General features: G+C 28.1%; 8 protein-coding genes across 8 annotated transcripts; 3 read left to right on the top strand and 5 right to left on the bottom strand.

Moving 5' to 3' along the window:
• Window positions 1-210: 210 nt before the first annotated feature.
• On the bottom strand, window positions 211-784 carry BX663DRAFT_491115 (histone-fold-containing protein). Its single transcript, XM_051525013.1, has one exon. It carries the CDS (start codon window positions 745-747, stop codon window positions 394-396), a length of 354 nt encoding a protein of 117 aa, XP_051387489.1. The 5' UTR covers window positions 748-784; the 3' UTR covers window positions 211-393.
• A 485-nt stretch (window positions 785-1,269) lies between these two features.
• On the top strand, window positions 1,270-1,900 carry BX663DRAFT_491114 (histone H2A). The gene has a single exon (XM_051525012.1). The coding sequence runs from the start codon at window positions 1,278-1,280 to the stop codon at window positions 1,671-1,673; it is 396 nt and encodes a 131-aa protein (XP_051387488.1). The 5' UTR covers window positions 1,270-1,277; the 3' UTR covers window positions 1,674-1,900.
• A 602-nt stretch (window positions 1,901-2,502) lies between these two features.
• Window positions 2,503-3,036, bottom strand: BX663DRAFT_463660 (histone H3; the record flags this gene model as incomplete). The annotated part of the gene is made up of 1 exon (XM_051523997.1): window positions 2,503-3,036. One exon carries the CDS (start codon window positions 3,034-3,036, stop codon window positions 2,626-2,628), a length of 411 nt encoding a protein of 136 aa, XP_051387487.1. The 3' UTR covers window positions 2,503-2,625.
• Window positions 3,037-3,693: 657 nt separating this feature from the next.
• Window positions 3,694-4,005, top strand: BX663DRAFT_481832 (histone-fold-containing protein; the record flags this gene model as incomplete). The annotated part of the gene is made up of 1 exon (XM_051524379.1): window positions 3,694-4,005. One exon carries the CDS (start codon window positions 3,694-3,696, stop codon window positions 4,003-4,005), a length of 312 nt encoding a protein of 103 aa, XP_051387486.1.
• A 447-nt stretch (window positions 4,006-4,452) lies between these two features.
• BX663DRAFT_491113 (histone H2A) lies at window positions 4,453-5,120 on the bottom strand. Its single transcript, XM_051525011.1, has one exon. The coding sequence runs from the start codon at window positions 5,111-5,113 to the stop codon at window positions 4,718-4,720; it is 396 nt and encodes a 131-aa protein (XP_051387485.1). The 5' UTR covers window positions 5,114-5,120; the 3' UTR covers window positions 4,453-4,717.
• A 2,427-nt stretch (window positions 5,121-7,547) lies between these two features.
• BX663DRAFT_463654 (histone H2B) lies at window positions 7,548-8,238 on the top strand. Its single transcript, XM_051523996.1, has one exon. The coding sequence runs from the start codon at window positions 7,569-7,571 to the stop codon at window positions 7,941-7,943; it is 375 nt and encodes a 124-aa protein (XP_051387484.1). The 5' UTR covers window positions 7,548-7,568; the 3' UTR covers window positions 7,944-8,238.
• Window positions 8,239-8,277: 39 nt separating this feature from the next.
• BX663DRAFT_533863 (60S ribosomal protein L28-B) lies at window positions 8,278-8,785 on the bottom strand (the record flags this gene model as incomplete). The annotated part of the gene is made up of 2 exons (XM_051530562.1): window positions 8,278-8,510; window positions 8,606-8,785. The coding sequence occupies 2 exons, from the start codon at window positions 8,783-8,785 to the stop codon at window positions 8,385-8,387; spliced, it is 306 nt and encodes a 101-aa protein (XP_051387483.1). The 3' UTR covers window positions 8,278-8,384.
• A 2,045-nt stretch (window positions 8,786-10,830) lies between these two features.
• On the bottom strand, window positions 10,831-12,039 carry BX663DRAFT_491109 (uncharacterized protein). The gene is made up of 3 exons (XM_051525010.1): window positions 11,651-12,039; window positions 11,171-11,534; window positions 10,831-11,045 (listed from the first exon to the last, which is right to left on the bottom strand). Exons 1-3 carry the CDS (start codon window positions 11,964-11,966, stop codon window positions 10,862-10,864), a joined length of 864 nt encoding a protein of 287 aa, XP_051387482.1. The 5' UTR covers window positions 11,967-12,039; the 3' UTR covers window positions 10,831-10,861.
• Window positions 12,040-16,662: the final 4,623 nt, after the last annotated feature.

Below are 16,662 nucleotides of genomic sequence, written 5' to 3'. Positions count from 1 at the left end.
ATGAATGTGAACGATACATTCAGTCTTAAATTAATTGCATCGTTGAACTCTTGTTCTCTATTTTTATATTTATTTAAAAGAAAAAACACACACACACACACACGCAGTTGTTCAGTAACTTAATACTCCTATTTTTTTTTTAAATTAAACAGCGCAGATACGCGAAAAAATACGGAATATACAATTTGGCAATTTCTAAAGCAAATTCACTTTCTTCCTTTTGTTTTCCTTTTTTTTTTATATATATTATAAATTTATTATGACATGAATAATAAAAAAAAAGAAGAATTCTGTACAAATAGAGTTAAGGGTAATAGTTGAAAAAAACGAGAAAAAAGAACTTTTTTTTTTCAGAATGTTATTGAAATTGGATATTACACAAAATGAGATTATTTATTTAGAAGAAGTGTACTTGGTGACAGCCTTGGTACCTTCAGAGACGGCGTGCTTAGCAAGTTCACCAGGAAGAATAAGACGAACAGCAGTTTGGATTTCACGAGAAGAGATGGTAGAACGCTTGTTGTAAGCAGCCAACTTGGAGGCTTCAGTAGCAATACGTTCAAAGATATCATTGACAAAGGAGTTCAAGATAGACATGGCCTTGTTGGAGATACCAGTGTCAGGGTGAACTTGCTTCAAAACTTTGTAGATGTAAGAGGAGTAGGTTTCACGACGAGAGATCTTTCTCTTCTTAGCGTCCTTGGAGACGGTCTTCTTATTATCCTTAGTGGGGAGATCAGCGGCCATTTTTTGTTAAAAAAAAAGATGTATGTAAAAAAAAAAATTAAGAAAAACAAAACAAAAAGAAAAATTGTAAGAAAAGCCTATTTATATAATTATTGTTTGTGACTTGCTTCTTCTATTTCTTTCAAAAATGGAAATTTTAAAAAAATTTCTTGTAAAAACATGAAAAATGAAAAAAACTTGAGAAAAAAGTCGTGAAATCACGAAAGAAACGCGAAATACACTCGAATTACAAATATCTATTTCAATCTATGAAATAAAATTTTTTTATTATTTTTTGGCCATTTTTCATTTTTTTTAGGGCTGAATATTCTAATTAAAAAAAAAAAACGTTTAACAAAAAAAAAAAATTAATCGCGTTCAGAATTTTTTTTTTTTTTTTTTTTAAAAAAATACATATTTATTTTTTTATAGGCCATTTTTAGCGGACATTTAATTGTCTAAATTTATATAAATACACATTGAACTTCTTTAAATTCCCATTTTTTCTTTTTTTTTTTAAAGAAAACAATCATAAATAATAACAAATAAAAATGTCTGGTGGTAAATCTGGTGGAAAATCTGCTTCTGGCTCAAAGTCTCAAACCCGTTCTTCTAAGGCCGGTCTTCAATTCCCCGTTGGTCGTATTCACCGTCTTCTTCGTCGTGGTAACTATGCTCAACGTGTAGGTGCCGGTGCTCCCGTTTACCTTGCTGCTGTTCTTGAATACCTTGCTGCTGAAATTCTTGAATTGGCTGGTAACGCTGCTCGTGATAACAAGAAGTCTCGTATCATTCCTCGTCACTTGCAATTAGCCATCCGTAACGATGAAGAATTGAACAAACTCCTTGGTCACGTCACTATTGCTCAAGGTGGTGTTCTTCCTAACATTCATGCTTCCTTATTGCCTACTAAGAGTAAGAAGGTTGCTGGTTCTCAAGACGCTTAAATTTGTACAAAAAAAAGAACAGATTTATAAATAATTTGTTATTACAACAATCTAGCATTTTTTTTTCCTTATTTTGATATCCCTCCAATTAAATATTAACTTGAATGAAAATCAAAAAAAAAATATTTGACTCCATTTGTAAAATTTGTCGCTTTTTTTTTTCTTTTGGCTTTTTTTTGTAAATAAATCCAAAAAATATTTAAAATACGAGGCTTTAAACTGTTTAACTTTCTGAATAGCTCACCCTTAAGTGCTAATATATAATTGTAAATCAAAAGGCACATCAAAATATGTAATTGTTAGAAACAAAGTGCCTTAATTTAAATGAAAGATCAAATAATAGTTGATACTTGTGATAAAAAAAAAATAGTGGAAGGAATAGAATAACTCTTTTTTTAATAGAATATAAATTATCCATTTAGCCAAAAAAATAAATAAATAAATAAAGTTTGACACTTCATGGTTAATTCATTTTCCGATAGTGAGATATAATGCGCGTTATTTGTTACACGGCAATTGTGTGCCTCAAAAATGAATGATTTATGTTTTTTCTTTTATTTTTTTTTAATTTTTTAATTGATAAATTACGCATTACGCGTTTCGAATTATTATTGGCTGTCACAATATTATTTGTTCCCCTCTCCTTTTTTATTTTTATTTTTTTTTTACTACATTTAATAACTCATCATTGTTCTGAACTTTTATATCACTTGACCTTAGACAAATAAATATATATATATATTTTTTCATTTATTGAATTTTTTTCTTTTTTTTTATTTTAAAAAAAAAGCTGTACATAAAAGGAGTAAAAAATAAAAAAAAAAAGTGGGTTGAATTTGAATTGAATAAATGATATTTGCCTTTTTTTTTTCTTAAAAAAAAAAAAATAAAAATCAATAGTAGAAAGGGGTATTCTTAAAAATATATATTATTAAAAACATTGATAAGCTTTTTAAGAACGTTCACCACGAAGACGACGAGCCAATTGAATATCCTTAGGTTGGATAGTGACACGCTTAGCATGGATAGCAGCCAAGTTGGTATCTTCAAAGAGAGAGACCAAGTAAGCTTCAGAGGCTTCTTGAAGAGCACCGATAGCAGAAGATTGGAAACGCAAATCAGTCTTGAAATCTTGAGCAATTTCACGAACAAGACGTTGGAAAGGAAGCTTACGAATCAAGAGTTCAGTAGACTTTTGATAACGACGGATTTCACGAAGAGCGACAGTACCAGGTCTGTATCTGTGGGGCTTCTTAACACCACCAGTAGAGGGGGCAGACTTACGAGCAGCCTTGGTAGCTAATTGCTTACGAGGGGCCTTACCACCAGTAGATTTACGAGCTGTTTGCTTAGTACGAGCCATATTTTAATATGTATAAATATATATATATAAAAATGTATATAAACAAAAAAGAGAGAAAAAATTCTAAAAAAAGGGCAGGGATATCTTTCTCTATTTATAAGAAACTTTTTTTTTCATCTGCCGGATATTGAAATATAGAAATACACTCCTGTATTTCTAATTAAGGTAATAAAAAACTATATTATTTTTTTTTTTTAAAAAAAAAAAATCCAGAAGCGCGATTGAAAAAAAAATGTATATTTTACATCACGAACTACAAAAAAAAATGTATATGTATTCAAAAAAAAAATTATATTTTATTTTTCAATATATACTCTCTTATTCTATTGTTTAAGAAAAGACAATACTTGATGAACAAATATAAATCTCGATAAAAGCTCGATTGAAAAGAACAATGATAATATAGAATAAAAAAAATTTTTTTTTATTAAGTAAAAAAATATATACTTTAAATGAATCAAAATATTTTTCCAATTACACATTTTTTTTTTTCATTGAAAAAAAAAAATATGTATTTTTATAAAAAAAATTCTTCCTTTTTTTGTGACTTTTATTAAAACATATAAAAGGGGTTAATATTTACACCATTTCCTATTCTTTTTCTCTTTTTTTTTTCTTTTTTTTTTTCTTTTTTATAAACGATTATATATATAAAAAATGACTGGTCGTGGTAAAGGTGGTAAAGGTCTCGGAAAGGGAGGTGCTAAGCGTCACAGAAAGATTCTTCGTGATAACATCCAAGGCATCACCAAGCCTGCTATTCGTCGTCTTGCTCGTCGTGGTGGTGTTAAGCGTATCTCTGGTCTCATCTATGAAGAAACCCGTAGTGTCTTGAAGGTCTTCCTTGAAAATGTCATTCGTGATGCTGTTACTTATACTGAACACGCCAAGAGAAAGACTGTCACTTCTTTGGATGTTGTTTATGCTCTCAAGAGACAAGGTCGTACTCTTTACGGTTTTGGCGGTTAAATTTTTTTTTTTTGAAAGCAAACAAAATAATAATAATAATAATAATTATCATTTTATCTCAACAAAAATCAAACATCTAATATCCCCCTTTTTATTATTCTCTCTTTTTTTTTTTCTATTTTATTTTAAATTCGATCCCCTAATTTGTTTAAATCGATGATAAACTAAAATATTATAATTTGCAAGTTTAGCATTTTGTATATATAGTGGTCTTTTTGGTACAGCTCACCTCACCCAAAAGAACTTTTTTCTTAAAAATAAAATAAAATAAAATAAAATATTTTTTTAAAAAAAAAGTATTTCCTGGTTTAATATCGTGGTGCTACTCTTTTTTAATAAGTATTGGATAGATAAACGTGTTGAAAGTCGAGTATTGGTCATTAGTTAAATGCTCAGGGAGAAAAAAGAAAAAAAACAAGAAAAGAAATGAGAAAAAATGCACTTTGAATATAAGACTTGAAGATCTTTTAATAAATAATGGGGAAAGGGGTGTGTTTTTTTATATACATATCATTCAACAATAGAATAAATAATAATAATAAAAAAACAAGGGAGGGGAATACTATTTCCAATATATATGTTGGAAGTTCTGCACAAATAATGTAAATGGTAAATAACAGAATAAAAAAATTTTTTTTGATTTTATACTTATTGTTCAATATTTATATATATTTATGTGTATATATTGACGTGTACATATTTATTAAGGCATCTAAGCGTCTTGGGCACCAGCAGCCTTCTTACTCTTAGTAGGCAATAAGGAAGCATGAATGTTAGGAAGAACACCACCTTGAGCAATAGTGACGTGACCAAGGAGTTTGTTCAATTCTTCATCGTTACGGATGGCTAATTGCAAGTGACGAGGAATGATACGAGACTTCTTGTTATCACGAGCAGCGTTACCAGCCAATTCAAGAATTTCAGCAGCAAGGTATTCAAGAACAGCAGCAAGGTAAACGGGAGCACCGGCACCTACACGTTGAGCATAGTTACCACGACGAAGAAGACGGTGAATACGACCAACGGGGAATTGAAGACCGGCCTTAGAAGAACGGGTTTGAGACTTTGAGCCAGAAGCAGATTTTCCACCAGATTTACCACCAGACATTTTTATTTATTATATGTGTATATATAGAGAAAAAGAGAAAAAGAAAAAAAAAAAAAGACTAATTTTTAAAATGAAAAAGATAAAAAAAAAATCCATAATTTTCTTTCAAAACAGTCACGTCAAAATTTTATGGGGGATCTCACTATCACTTTTTTTTTTTTTTTTTTTTTTTTTTTTTTGCTGGGCTAAATATATTGCAGGTAAAAAAAAAAAGATTAATATTCTTATTACCCTTTTCAAAGGTATATGCTCAAAAACTAATAAAATTAATCAATAGAAAAAAAAAAGAAAAAGGAGCTATATAACGCGTTACAAATAAATTCAAATATATTAAAAAAAGTATGGTTTATAGAGGGAATGATGAGTATGTCAAAGTGCTTCTATGATTCATTGTTATGCATTTTACCTGAATACAAGATAAAGTTTTGTTACAGAAGATCCATGTCACTTTTATCAGCCTCATATCATCAAATTTTAATAAATTCTTATTTGTAAAATATTTTTCATCTATTTTAATGGGAAGTAGTATCATAATTAGCTGAGGATCATGCTTTTATATATATTTATATATATACATATAGCTTCTTCGATTTTATAACTGTAGTAAGCAAATTAATAGAAACAGCTTTAGTAAAATATGAATTTTATATGGTTTTAATGAAGATAATGGGTTGATTAATTTAAAGATGAATTTATGACAGTTTTGAAGCTTCATATATGACATCTATCATACTCTATTATAGTGACATGGATAAGAGTCTTCCTTTTTTTTTCATACCTTCCTTTCCTTCATTAGGGAGAACTATTATTAGTTGTAAATAGATTAGCTGCACTAGAACCAACGTCCTCAATAAGTGAGTCTCTTCCATTAAAAATAAAAAATAAAATAATTGAAGCAATTTTGTCAGGCATTTATGCTAAATTTCTAATGATTTGTGTTTAACTTTCTAACCTTAATGGACCTTTGCTTTTGAAAACATCAAATAACTTTGTATATCACTCCATTTATTTATTATCTGAGGTGTTTGTTTGATATTGTTTTTATTAACATACTTGCTACTGCTTTTTCTTTTTGTCATATATACTATCATAAAGGCTACTATTTAAATTCTGTTAAAGTGGCTTTTGGTCTTTCTTTCAAGTAATACGTTCATTGGTAATGCTGGACGCATCAAAGAAAGATACAAATCTAAAGATAGAACCATTGTTTGATGAACTAGCAGTATTAGAAGAAATAAAACTAGTAGTTGTAGAGAGGCTAGTAACTTCAGATAAAATAGTCATATTTTGCTACATAAAAAAAAGGAAACGATGTATTTGTTTTATTCTGCTAAATCATATCTCTCCCCTCCTTTTCTTTTTTTTTTTTTTCGTTAAAGGAATCTTCAGTAAAATTATGTTTATTAAAATATAATGTATAAATACATATATTTGTCTAATAATTATTGTTAATAGTTGTTTAGTGTGTAAGCTGAATACTGTACCTGGCTTTTTAATTGCTGTTCCTGAAAACAAAGTCTTTGAGAGTTGATAATTAAATGCAGATACAATAGAAAGTAAGTGGAAACCTTTATAGGACAAAAGGTGATAGCAAAAGATCAAGAAAATGATTTGGATTGTCAGTCTATCAAGAGGAGGAGAGCTAGAGAATAGATAGAGTTATAAGCTAAGCATTCCATCTTAGGCACTAATAAATGTATGTAGCTCTCTTTGAATAATCATCATCAGTCATTCTACAAGTATTCCTCAGATCAAGGTATGAATAATTATCTCCTCTAAAACATACTTTACGCTGTAAAATGAAATTATTAATTCATATAAAACGTTATGGTTGGAAATCGCCTAATTATTATAAAATGCACATGTTTATTTACGTCAATAGGACGGCAAATGTAGCAGGTAGAATTTCAAAAGAAATATATAGTGCGTTTAATATTATACCTTAAATAGAAAACCAGGATTTAATGTTAAATAAAAAGTTTTTTTCTCTTTATCGTCATCTTTGTAAGTATATATTGATTTAATATCTTCTTCTTTACTTTGGAAGTATCATATTATGTAATCAGTGAAAAGTAATAAATTGAAAGAATTTTCGTGTGTACCTGAATCCGGGGTTGTCGGACAAAAAAAAAAAGAATTTATCCCTGCTGTTGGAAGTAGATAATTATCCTCAGCTTTATATATAAATAATAGATAATTTACAACACTCAAAAAAAAAAAAAAAAAAAAAAAAAAAGGATTTTATTTTATTTTATAAATCCATGTATCGACTTGTATCAAAACATCATCACGCGTTTGTTTTCGTGCTTTTTTTCTTTTTGATACTTTATTAGGAATTTTTTTATTGTTGTAAGAAAAAAAATAAATTTATAAAAGACAGCAAATTTTCTTCATCTTTCTTTCTTTCTTTCTTTTTTTTTTTTTTTATTTTTTTAAAAAATATTTATATCATAATATGGCTCCGAAAGAAACTACCACTACTGCTGGAAAAGCTCCTGTTAAGACTGGTAAAGCCAAAACTACTAATGGCAAAAAGAGAAAGATGGCTCGTCGTGAAACCTACTCCTCTTACATCTACAAAGTTTTGAAGCAAGTTCACCCTGACACTGGTATCTCCAACAAGGCCATGTCTATCTTGAACTCCTTTGTCAATGATATCTTTGAACGTATTGCTACTGAAGCTTCCAAGTTGGCTGCTTACAACAAGCGTTCTACCATCTCTTCTCGTGAAATCCAAACTGCTGTTCGTCTTATTCTTCCTGGTGAACTTGCTAAGCACGCCGTCTCTGAAGGTACCAAGGCTGTCACCAAGTACACCTCTTCTAAATAAATATCAGTTCTAGCCGCTATTAAGCATGTTAATTAAAGCTATATTATATTTCTTTATAATTGCGTATTTATTTATCTGAAACATATTTACTTTATTTTATTTTTACATGTACATCTTGCAGTTTAAAATACAATCAAATACTATTTCAAATATGTGTATACTTTTTATTTCAAGTTATTTTTCTTATGAATGCAAAGCCTAAATTTACATCCTTATTTATCATTAAATGTTACAGCTTACTTTTTTTTTTCTTTTATTACTGTGCTGCAATAGATTTTGCTCAACTTGGATAAACAAAAAAAAAAAAAAAAAAAAAAAAAAAAAAACTGTTATATTTGCATGTACAATTATTATAATTATTTTTTTTTTATTCTACTAAAAAGAATTTCAGGTTATATAAGAGATTGAAATAAAATCCTTTGTTCATTCGACGTGATCTGTTTAAGCAATGAGCTCAACAACACCACCAGCAGCCTTGATCTTCTTCTCAGCAAGGGCAGAAACAAAACGAGTACGAACAATAACAGGTTGAGAAATAGTACCCTTAGCTAAAACCTTGCCGTAACCCTATAAAAATATTATGAATTATCATTTTTTTTTTTTAATCAGCACATCATTAATTACAAAACATCATTGATGCTCATCCAACTATTTTATATTACCTTCTCGAGAACATCAATGACAGGCACTTTTTCAGTATTCTTATATTTTTCACGAACACCTTCACCAGCAAGAGTCCAGATTTGGTCAAGGTTGACAATTGGACGCCAGCTAGGGTTCTTCTTCAAGTGGAAGTGACGCATACCAACTTTACCAAAGTAACCAGGATGGTATTTATCCATGTTAGTACGGTGATGGTGTTGACCACCAGCAAGACCACGACCACCAGGATGCTTTCTGTGTTTACCTAAAAGTTGTAAAAACTATGTTTAATTCCAAAATTCATTGCTTTTCTTTTCCTTTTTTTTATTTTTTTTTTTTAATTTTGCTGTATTTCCATACCAATACGACCGTGACCGGCGGAAACGTGTCCACGCTTCTTTCTGTTGTGGTGAAGTCTAGTAGGCTATATAATATTATACATGTTGAAGAGAAAGAAAGATAATAATAGATAAAAGGGTCTGTCAATAATCGATTGGAAATGGATGGATGACTTGTATTCAATGGTGGATTGCTAACTATTATTTACCATGGCTTAAAATGCTTTACTGGATAGAGAGGGAGTAATCGATTTCTCCATTTTGAGTTCCAATTACCAATTTGGTATCGACGCTTGAAAAAAAAAAATGATAATAATAAGGATAATAGTATTGAAAAAAAAAAAAAAAAAAAAAAAATAGACTAATTTCTCCGTTCCGATGTTGAATTAAGTTATCCGATCCGGAAATGAATTCAATAAAGAACAAGAATTTTAAGCCATGCAGTTGTAATGATAAAAGTCTCCCTCTTCATCTCTTTTTATCTTGAGTCTCTTACACATGGTTTTAGTTTATTTATTTATTTATTTTATGTTATTTTTTTTACTATTATTTTATTAAGCTGATTTGGGCAATTCAAGTAATATTATTACGTGCTTGCAAAGACTGAAAAAAAAAAAATTAAATATGTAATAAAATTCTATTTAATCGTAATGATCAAAGAAACGCAGAGCTTCTACCTTTTTATATGCATATATATTCACGACTATAAAATATGTATTAACTTATATTTATAATAAGGAAGAATTATAGTGTAATACTCATAATAACCAGTTTTAGATAACTTGATCTGCTATTATTGTAGACAATAATACAGGCCTTCTCAAAATACAGACTTGTATTATAGATATGTATAAAGAAACTTACATTATAATAAAAGCATACTCCTTGCCAGATAGATAGCAAGATTAAAAATTTTAGAATTAGTCATTTAACATTATTCAAGTTAAGTCAAATATCAACATCTTTAAAACGATAAACTAACGACTTGTTAATGTTGAATAAGATATAAGAAATGTATAAATTTGATTTAAATATAATTTTTTAAAATAAATGAGCGACTAGGTTATACTCATATCAACGTTTGGTTATCCTTTCCCTTAGACAAGCTATCATATATACACTCATTACTTTCTCTTGTTTGCTTTTCTACGCATGCTTATATTATGTACTGGCTCTCTCTCTCTCTGTGTGTGTGTCTCTCCCTCTCTCTATCTCTCTCTCTGTCTCTCTCTCTGTCTCTGTCTCTCTCTGTCTCTCTCTGTCTCTCTCTGTCTCTCTCTGTCTCTCTCTGTCTCTCTCTGTCTCTCTCTGTCTCTCTCTGTCTCTCTCTGTCTATCTCTCACTCTGTGTGTGTCTCTCCCTCTCTCTGTCTCCCTCTCTATCTTTTAGCATATAGTTTCAATCATTACGCGCATTCGTTCATCACTCAAGATATAAAGGATTCTCACTATATAAAATCATATTTTAGCAACTCGTGTTAAAAAAATAAAATAAAACGAAGTGGTATATCCCAAACTTACGAATTTAATTGAGCTATTTTGAGTTGCTAAAATATGATTTTATATAGTGAGAATCCTTTATATCTTGAGTGATGAACGAATGCGCGTAATGATTGAAACTATATGCTAAAAGATAGAGAGAGAGACAGAGAGAGAGACAGAGAGAGAGAGAGAGCCGGTATATAATATAAGCATGCGTAGAAAAGCATTATAATCATATAAACAAAACGTATTTCTATGATAAGGAATAACAAATAATTTTTCCCCTTTACTGAAACGTAAAAGGAACAATTAAATACAATTAAATACTACTACTATGTATCTATTAAGTTTGTTATTTTCTATTGTAATGAAAAAAAAAAAAAGAAAAAAAAAATAATCATATCGTATTATTATTATCCATGTAAAAAAAAAAAAAAAAAAAAGTGGTCGTCTTGTTTTAAGTGATTGAATTTGATGTATCTCGCTTTAGTTTTTGAAGTTCGATTTCTAGTCTTAACTGCTCTAATTTCATCTCTTGCATACGCTCTTGATGGTCCATTTTTTTGAGTTCAAGTTCTATTTCTAAAAATTTTAATTTCGCATCTCTTGGCATCGATTCATTATTCAAATTGTACTCGATACTATTTATATAAAAAAGAAAAAAAAGAAAAAAATAAAATAAAATAAAATAAAATGGTATCTCTTTTTTTTTTAATAACTATATTAAATCTAACCTAATGTATTTATTATGTATATCTAAACTTACGTATGTTCTTCAAAAATGGATCGAACTGTATCTAAAGATATTTTTGATCTCTTACAACTTGGATCAGTGGGAGCTGCGATTGTGTCAAAGTTGGAAGGTCGTTTAGAGGTTGTATATTCTGTTTTTGACTGCTCTTCATAATGTTGGGAATGAGGAGAAGAAAGCGTATTTAAGATAGGTGATGAAGATTCTGCTGTTACTTGAGAAAGAGATTCCAATTTAGGATCTCTTACTTCATATTTTGATGTGTTTGTTATATCCATTTGTCCTGCAGGTAAAGCGCTACTTGAAGGATCAGCTAAGGAAGCGTTTTCGAATATAGGTTTACAGCGATCATAATACGGGAACTCTTTAAGCATTTTCTCTATTTAAAAAGGAAAAAAAAAACAAATAAAATAAATAAAATAAACAATTATTACCTGTAATAAGATAAAATACAGTCTATAGACTTTGATTCAGTAGTGGTTCCACTCCTCCTACCTCGAATATTATTTATAATAGTCTCATCTTCTTTCACTTTAGTTGATGTCAATTTTTCATTCCAGAGTTTAAATCGAGATTCTAGCCATCGTACCTTGAATTTAATCGCTTCATGGTTCATATTGTTATTAAATATCTGTTCTCCAACTCTTTTTGAATAACCTGACTTATTCTCTTTCCATTTTTCATAATGTCCTGGCTGTTCCAAGTCAGATAACAAAAGACCAATATCTTCGTCTTTCCATTGAACATATCGTCTCGAGGGTTCAGGGGTAGAGGAGTCTATTGTTGTATTTGAATCTGAATAGTTTATCATGAAATGATACTAAAATCTTTTGATGATAATAATAATAATAATAAAAAAAGAGAAAGAGAGAGAGAGAGAGAAAGAAAGAAAAAAGAAAAGAAAAATGGAAAAAAATAAAAAAAATATTTTAAAATATTTTTTTTTTCTTTTCTTTATTTTTTTTTTTAAAAAAAAATAATTTGTATCGACTTGACAATGGAGAGTTTCTTCATTGTCCAATTAATGGCAAGTATGTAAGTCTTTTCGATAATAAATTTTAGTTAGGATACTTACATAAAATAAGGGCATATTGGATTAATTTATGCTATAATATATGAATATATAGCAGCATTTTTAAACAATGCTACTTCACTAAAAAAAAACAATTTATCTCTCAATTATTAAATACATTCTATATTCTTTAGAAACGGTTTATATTTTAAGCTAAAGAAGAGGTATATTTATACATTTATCAGGCTTATTTGAAAAAGGTAAAATTATATTTTTCCATGCAATTAATAGTAGTACACTGAAAATTAATAATAATGAAAAAATTAACCTATTTTTGAGCTGTTTATGAATTTGTACAAATATTCAACGAAACATATAATAGATCAACTAAAATACAGTTATTCAGATATACATATACATATCCTTTTTTGTTTGGAAAAGAAAAAAAAAAAGATACAAAAAGATACAAAAAATTCCAGGTACCGCTAACTTTCCCATTTTTAATAAAACTTATTTTTTTTTTTTTATGATTTGTAAAACAAAGGAGAAATTGATTATTATTTTCATCAAGTCTTTTTGCATCAAATTATATTTGATTAACTTATGAGAACAATTATTATCACTTTATAAAATTTTGTATTTTACTTTAAGGATATATCTTTTTTTTTTATCTCATTATCAGTGTGTTTCTATGGTGACCGTAGGCTTACTCGAATATAGTGGAGATTCAATTATCGGTTATAAAAAAAAAAAAATTAAATTCAGATGATACAAATCTTTAACTCCAAGACAAATAAAACCTATTTTGTCATTCGAGTACAAATAACATTTTTGGCCTTAAAAAAAAAAAAAAAAAGAAAAAAAAATATAGTAGCTAGTAAACTGTAAATTATCTTTACATGTCTTTTCGATATTTCTGATATAGCTGCTACTATCATTCTTAGCATGACAATTTCTTTTAATAAAAAAAAAAGAAAAAAAAGGGGGTCTTATCTATTTTCATTTTTATAAGGTTAAATAAAAGATTTCCTATCATTGCTGATTATTCATTAGGTCTGATCGACACTATCGTTTTTTATATGTTTGTTTATAGTCTATAAGCAAATATGATAGTTTATATCTGTATAGAACTTGATAATTTTAACTCCAAAATGGGATACTTTTTAGACTAGCAAATACATATTTTGATAATGCTTACCAGGTACAACCATATATGAATTCCTTTTTATCATGAAAATCCCGATCTACATGTTTCAATATACTTTATCCTTTTACTTTCCTCTTTTGTTTTGACAAAACTCTTTAAGGCCTTTATTTATATGTCTAAAAGTAAAATACAACTAATTCTTAGAAAGAGGAATGAAAAAAAGTAAATAATAAGACGAGAAAGAAAGAAAAAAGTTTGGCGTTTTTTACTCATAGCCTCCCTCTTTTCTCTAAATCAAAGAATGTACAGCACAAAGATGATAGAAGGAGTGACTATTATGATCAAAATTATTACATAACGGAAGCTATATCAATGCTTCTTCAAAATAAGTGTTGAAGCTGTTATGCTTATACATAAATAATATTGTTAAGAGTTTTGAAGGAGGAAAATGGCCATGACTTGTATTTATATATGTATATGTAGATCTGAATAGTAATGACAATGCAATTTGTTGTATATTTTAACGATTTTTATTTAAGTACGTATATAATTAGAATAGATATTCGTAACAAGGATTGTTGAAGGAATTCATATAGTAAAAACAATGACTGTCAACACTCGTAGACTATTTTAAGACTGTATAAACAAAAAAAGAAGAAACCATAAATAGTAATAAAACCCACATTTATAAATTCGACTACTAAAAAAAGATGCATTTTAGTAAGTCTCTCTTTCTAGAATTTTCATAATATCGTCTCAATCATCTTTCCCAACGAAAAAAAAAAAAAAAATAAAAATAAAAAAAATTAAAATTAACAATATCTTGTTTAATAATATGATAAAGTTAGGATGATTCATTATTAAATCTTTTTTTTTTTTTTTTTTTTTTTTTTTTTTTTTTTTTTAATTTCTACATTGCTTCAGTTAAAGTTTATAAATCAGACATTATACTGTAAAAGAACGCTGTCATTTAATTGGCTATATTTCAGTTTGAAAGCAGAACATTGATCGACTTAAAACAAATATTCTTTCCATAAAAAAAAAACCCCCATTTATTTGAATATACGAAAATTAACATTTTTTTTTGTATCGATAATTAAAGCAGCAAGGGGAAATAAATAATTTGTAATTAGCACGTATTGAAGAATACAAGGAATCTAAAATATAGAGTAGTAGTTGTTTAAAAGACATCATGTTGTTGAACAAGATATTCCGTATTATAAAAGTTTTGGTGTAATATTAAACAGATATCTAAGTGTTTCAGATAATATAACAAATATTACCAGCAGCATAACTATTAGCACATAGATTTATAGGCTAGGAGCTTTTTAATGAGTTTAAACTTCATATTTATTACAAACTGTCATAATTTAAAACGTGCAGTCATGTACAGAATATATATTTCAAATATATTTTTAGATAAAGGATACAGTTACTATGGAAATGGTTCCTTTTTTTTTAAGATGCGATCAGATAAAACTAAACAATGAGTACATAATACAGTAAGCCATACATATACTATGAAGTGGAAAAAGCTTTCTTCTAAAATTATAAACTGTAGCTCATATTTTTTGTTTGTTTGTTTGTTTGTTTGTTTGTTTGTTTGTTTGTTGTAAAGTGTTTCCATATCAAATATCACTTTTTAAGATTAATTTTAGAAAGATGAAAATAAGGTACCAACTTGAATGTTGAAGTCAGAATGTTAATTACAATAAATCAATGCTTATATACTCATTCAAATATTAATATTATTCAAATATTTATCGTTTCTTGTAAATGCAATATTATGATTATCATCGGTATCTAACAAAAGAAATCTTACAATTTGCTCTATTGCTTTTCTCTTCGAAGATCTGATTGTTGCCTCTTCTGTAGTTAACTGCCTCTTTCTCTCTTCCCCGCATTGGTTAGACACAGTTAAGCCAATACAAATTATACCTCCTGTTGTCTAGCCGTTAGGGGGAGCCTTCTTTATTTTAAAAAAAGATAATGAATATTTATATATGTTGTTATTAATATTATTGTTAATGATTTAACTCTGAGCAATTTTGATATAATTAATAGCTTGTACCAAATTTTAGGGAAGTTTTTTTTTTTTTTTTTTTTTTTTTTTTTTTTTTTTTTTTTTTTTTTTGTATATCATTTTCATTATAATGAAAGCAATAGCATTTCAATTGCTTAAACCCCGATTTTTGATCTAACGATAGCTGAAGATACAACGGATTTTGATGATTATTATATTACAGCTTATCATTTGTAATATTATTTTTATTTACAGTTAATAAGCAAAATAACGTTAATTTTTTTTTTTTTTAAGTTTATTTGACTGTGCTGTAGTATAGTTTAAAATGGAAACTGGATATAATTGACTTCTATCTCGGAAAATATAATTAAAAATAAAATAAAATCATTATAACCTAGGCTTGCTAATACTAAATGTTCTTCTCTTTTTAATAAAGAATGATTCATCACTTGTATGATTTTTAGTATTTGAGGAATAAATCTAAAATTTACAATAAAAAAAAAAAGAAAAAAAAAAGGTACATAAAGTGGTTTTGATAAATGCTACTTTCTATTTCTATCTTTCTTGTCTTAAACCGTTTGTATACAATATACTTTTTTTCCCCCCCCAACAACAAAATCATCATTATGCATCTGTTTCTTTAAATGCGTTTACTCTTATAAATTGGTGTTGACTATATGAATTTATACTTTATGCTAACGAGCATTAAAGACATTAAAGTTATGCCCTATATTAACTATAAGCTATTCAATTTATTTTCGTTCATTTAGTAATAACACATAATGTTTCATAAAGAAAATAAGGTTTATTAAGGTAGAGCAAAACCTTTTATCTAAATCGCTAATAACTAGCTATTGTCAAATATCATTTATTATTAAGCCCAATATACATACAAATTTGACTACCTTTCGAAAAAGGAAAAAACAAAATATAGGATAATTGTGAAGAATAAAATAAAAGGAGAGAGAGGGAGAGAGAGTAATATGTTGAATTATGACATTATTTACCAGAATAACTGAAGTTGCTTTGAATAAAGTCTATCATACATATTTTTGGAAACCAACTTCAATTGTTTCAATTTCGTTAAAAAATAAAATAAAAATAGAATTAGGTGCAAGACGTTGAGACTACATCAAAGTTGCCCGGGCTACCTATTCAAGAATAATGTAAAATTCAAAACTAAGAAAAAAAAAAAGAAAAAAGAAATGAGGAGAAAGATAAATGAGTTATTATCAAGGAGAACTTTATCCTACTCTACATTGCTAAAAAAGGAAAATATTAAAATAGTGAATCAGGTGGGAATGCTCTTGAGACAATCTCTAATT

Source organism: Cokeromyces recurvatus (assembly GCF_025118155.1).
Source record: "Cokeromyces recurvatus strain NRRL 2243 chromosome Unknown BX663scaffold_1, whole genome shotgun sequence".
Taxonomy (NCBI): Eukaryota; Fungi; Mucoromycota; class Mucoromycetes; order Mucorales; family Mucoraceae; genus Cokeromyces; species Cokeromyces recurvatus.
This window is presented reverse-complemented; position numbering and strand designations above follow the sequence as displayed.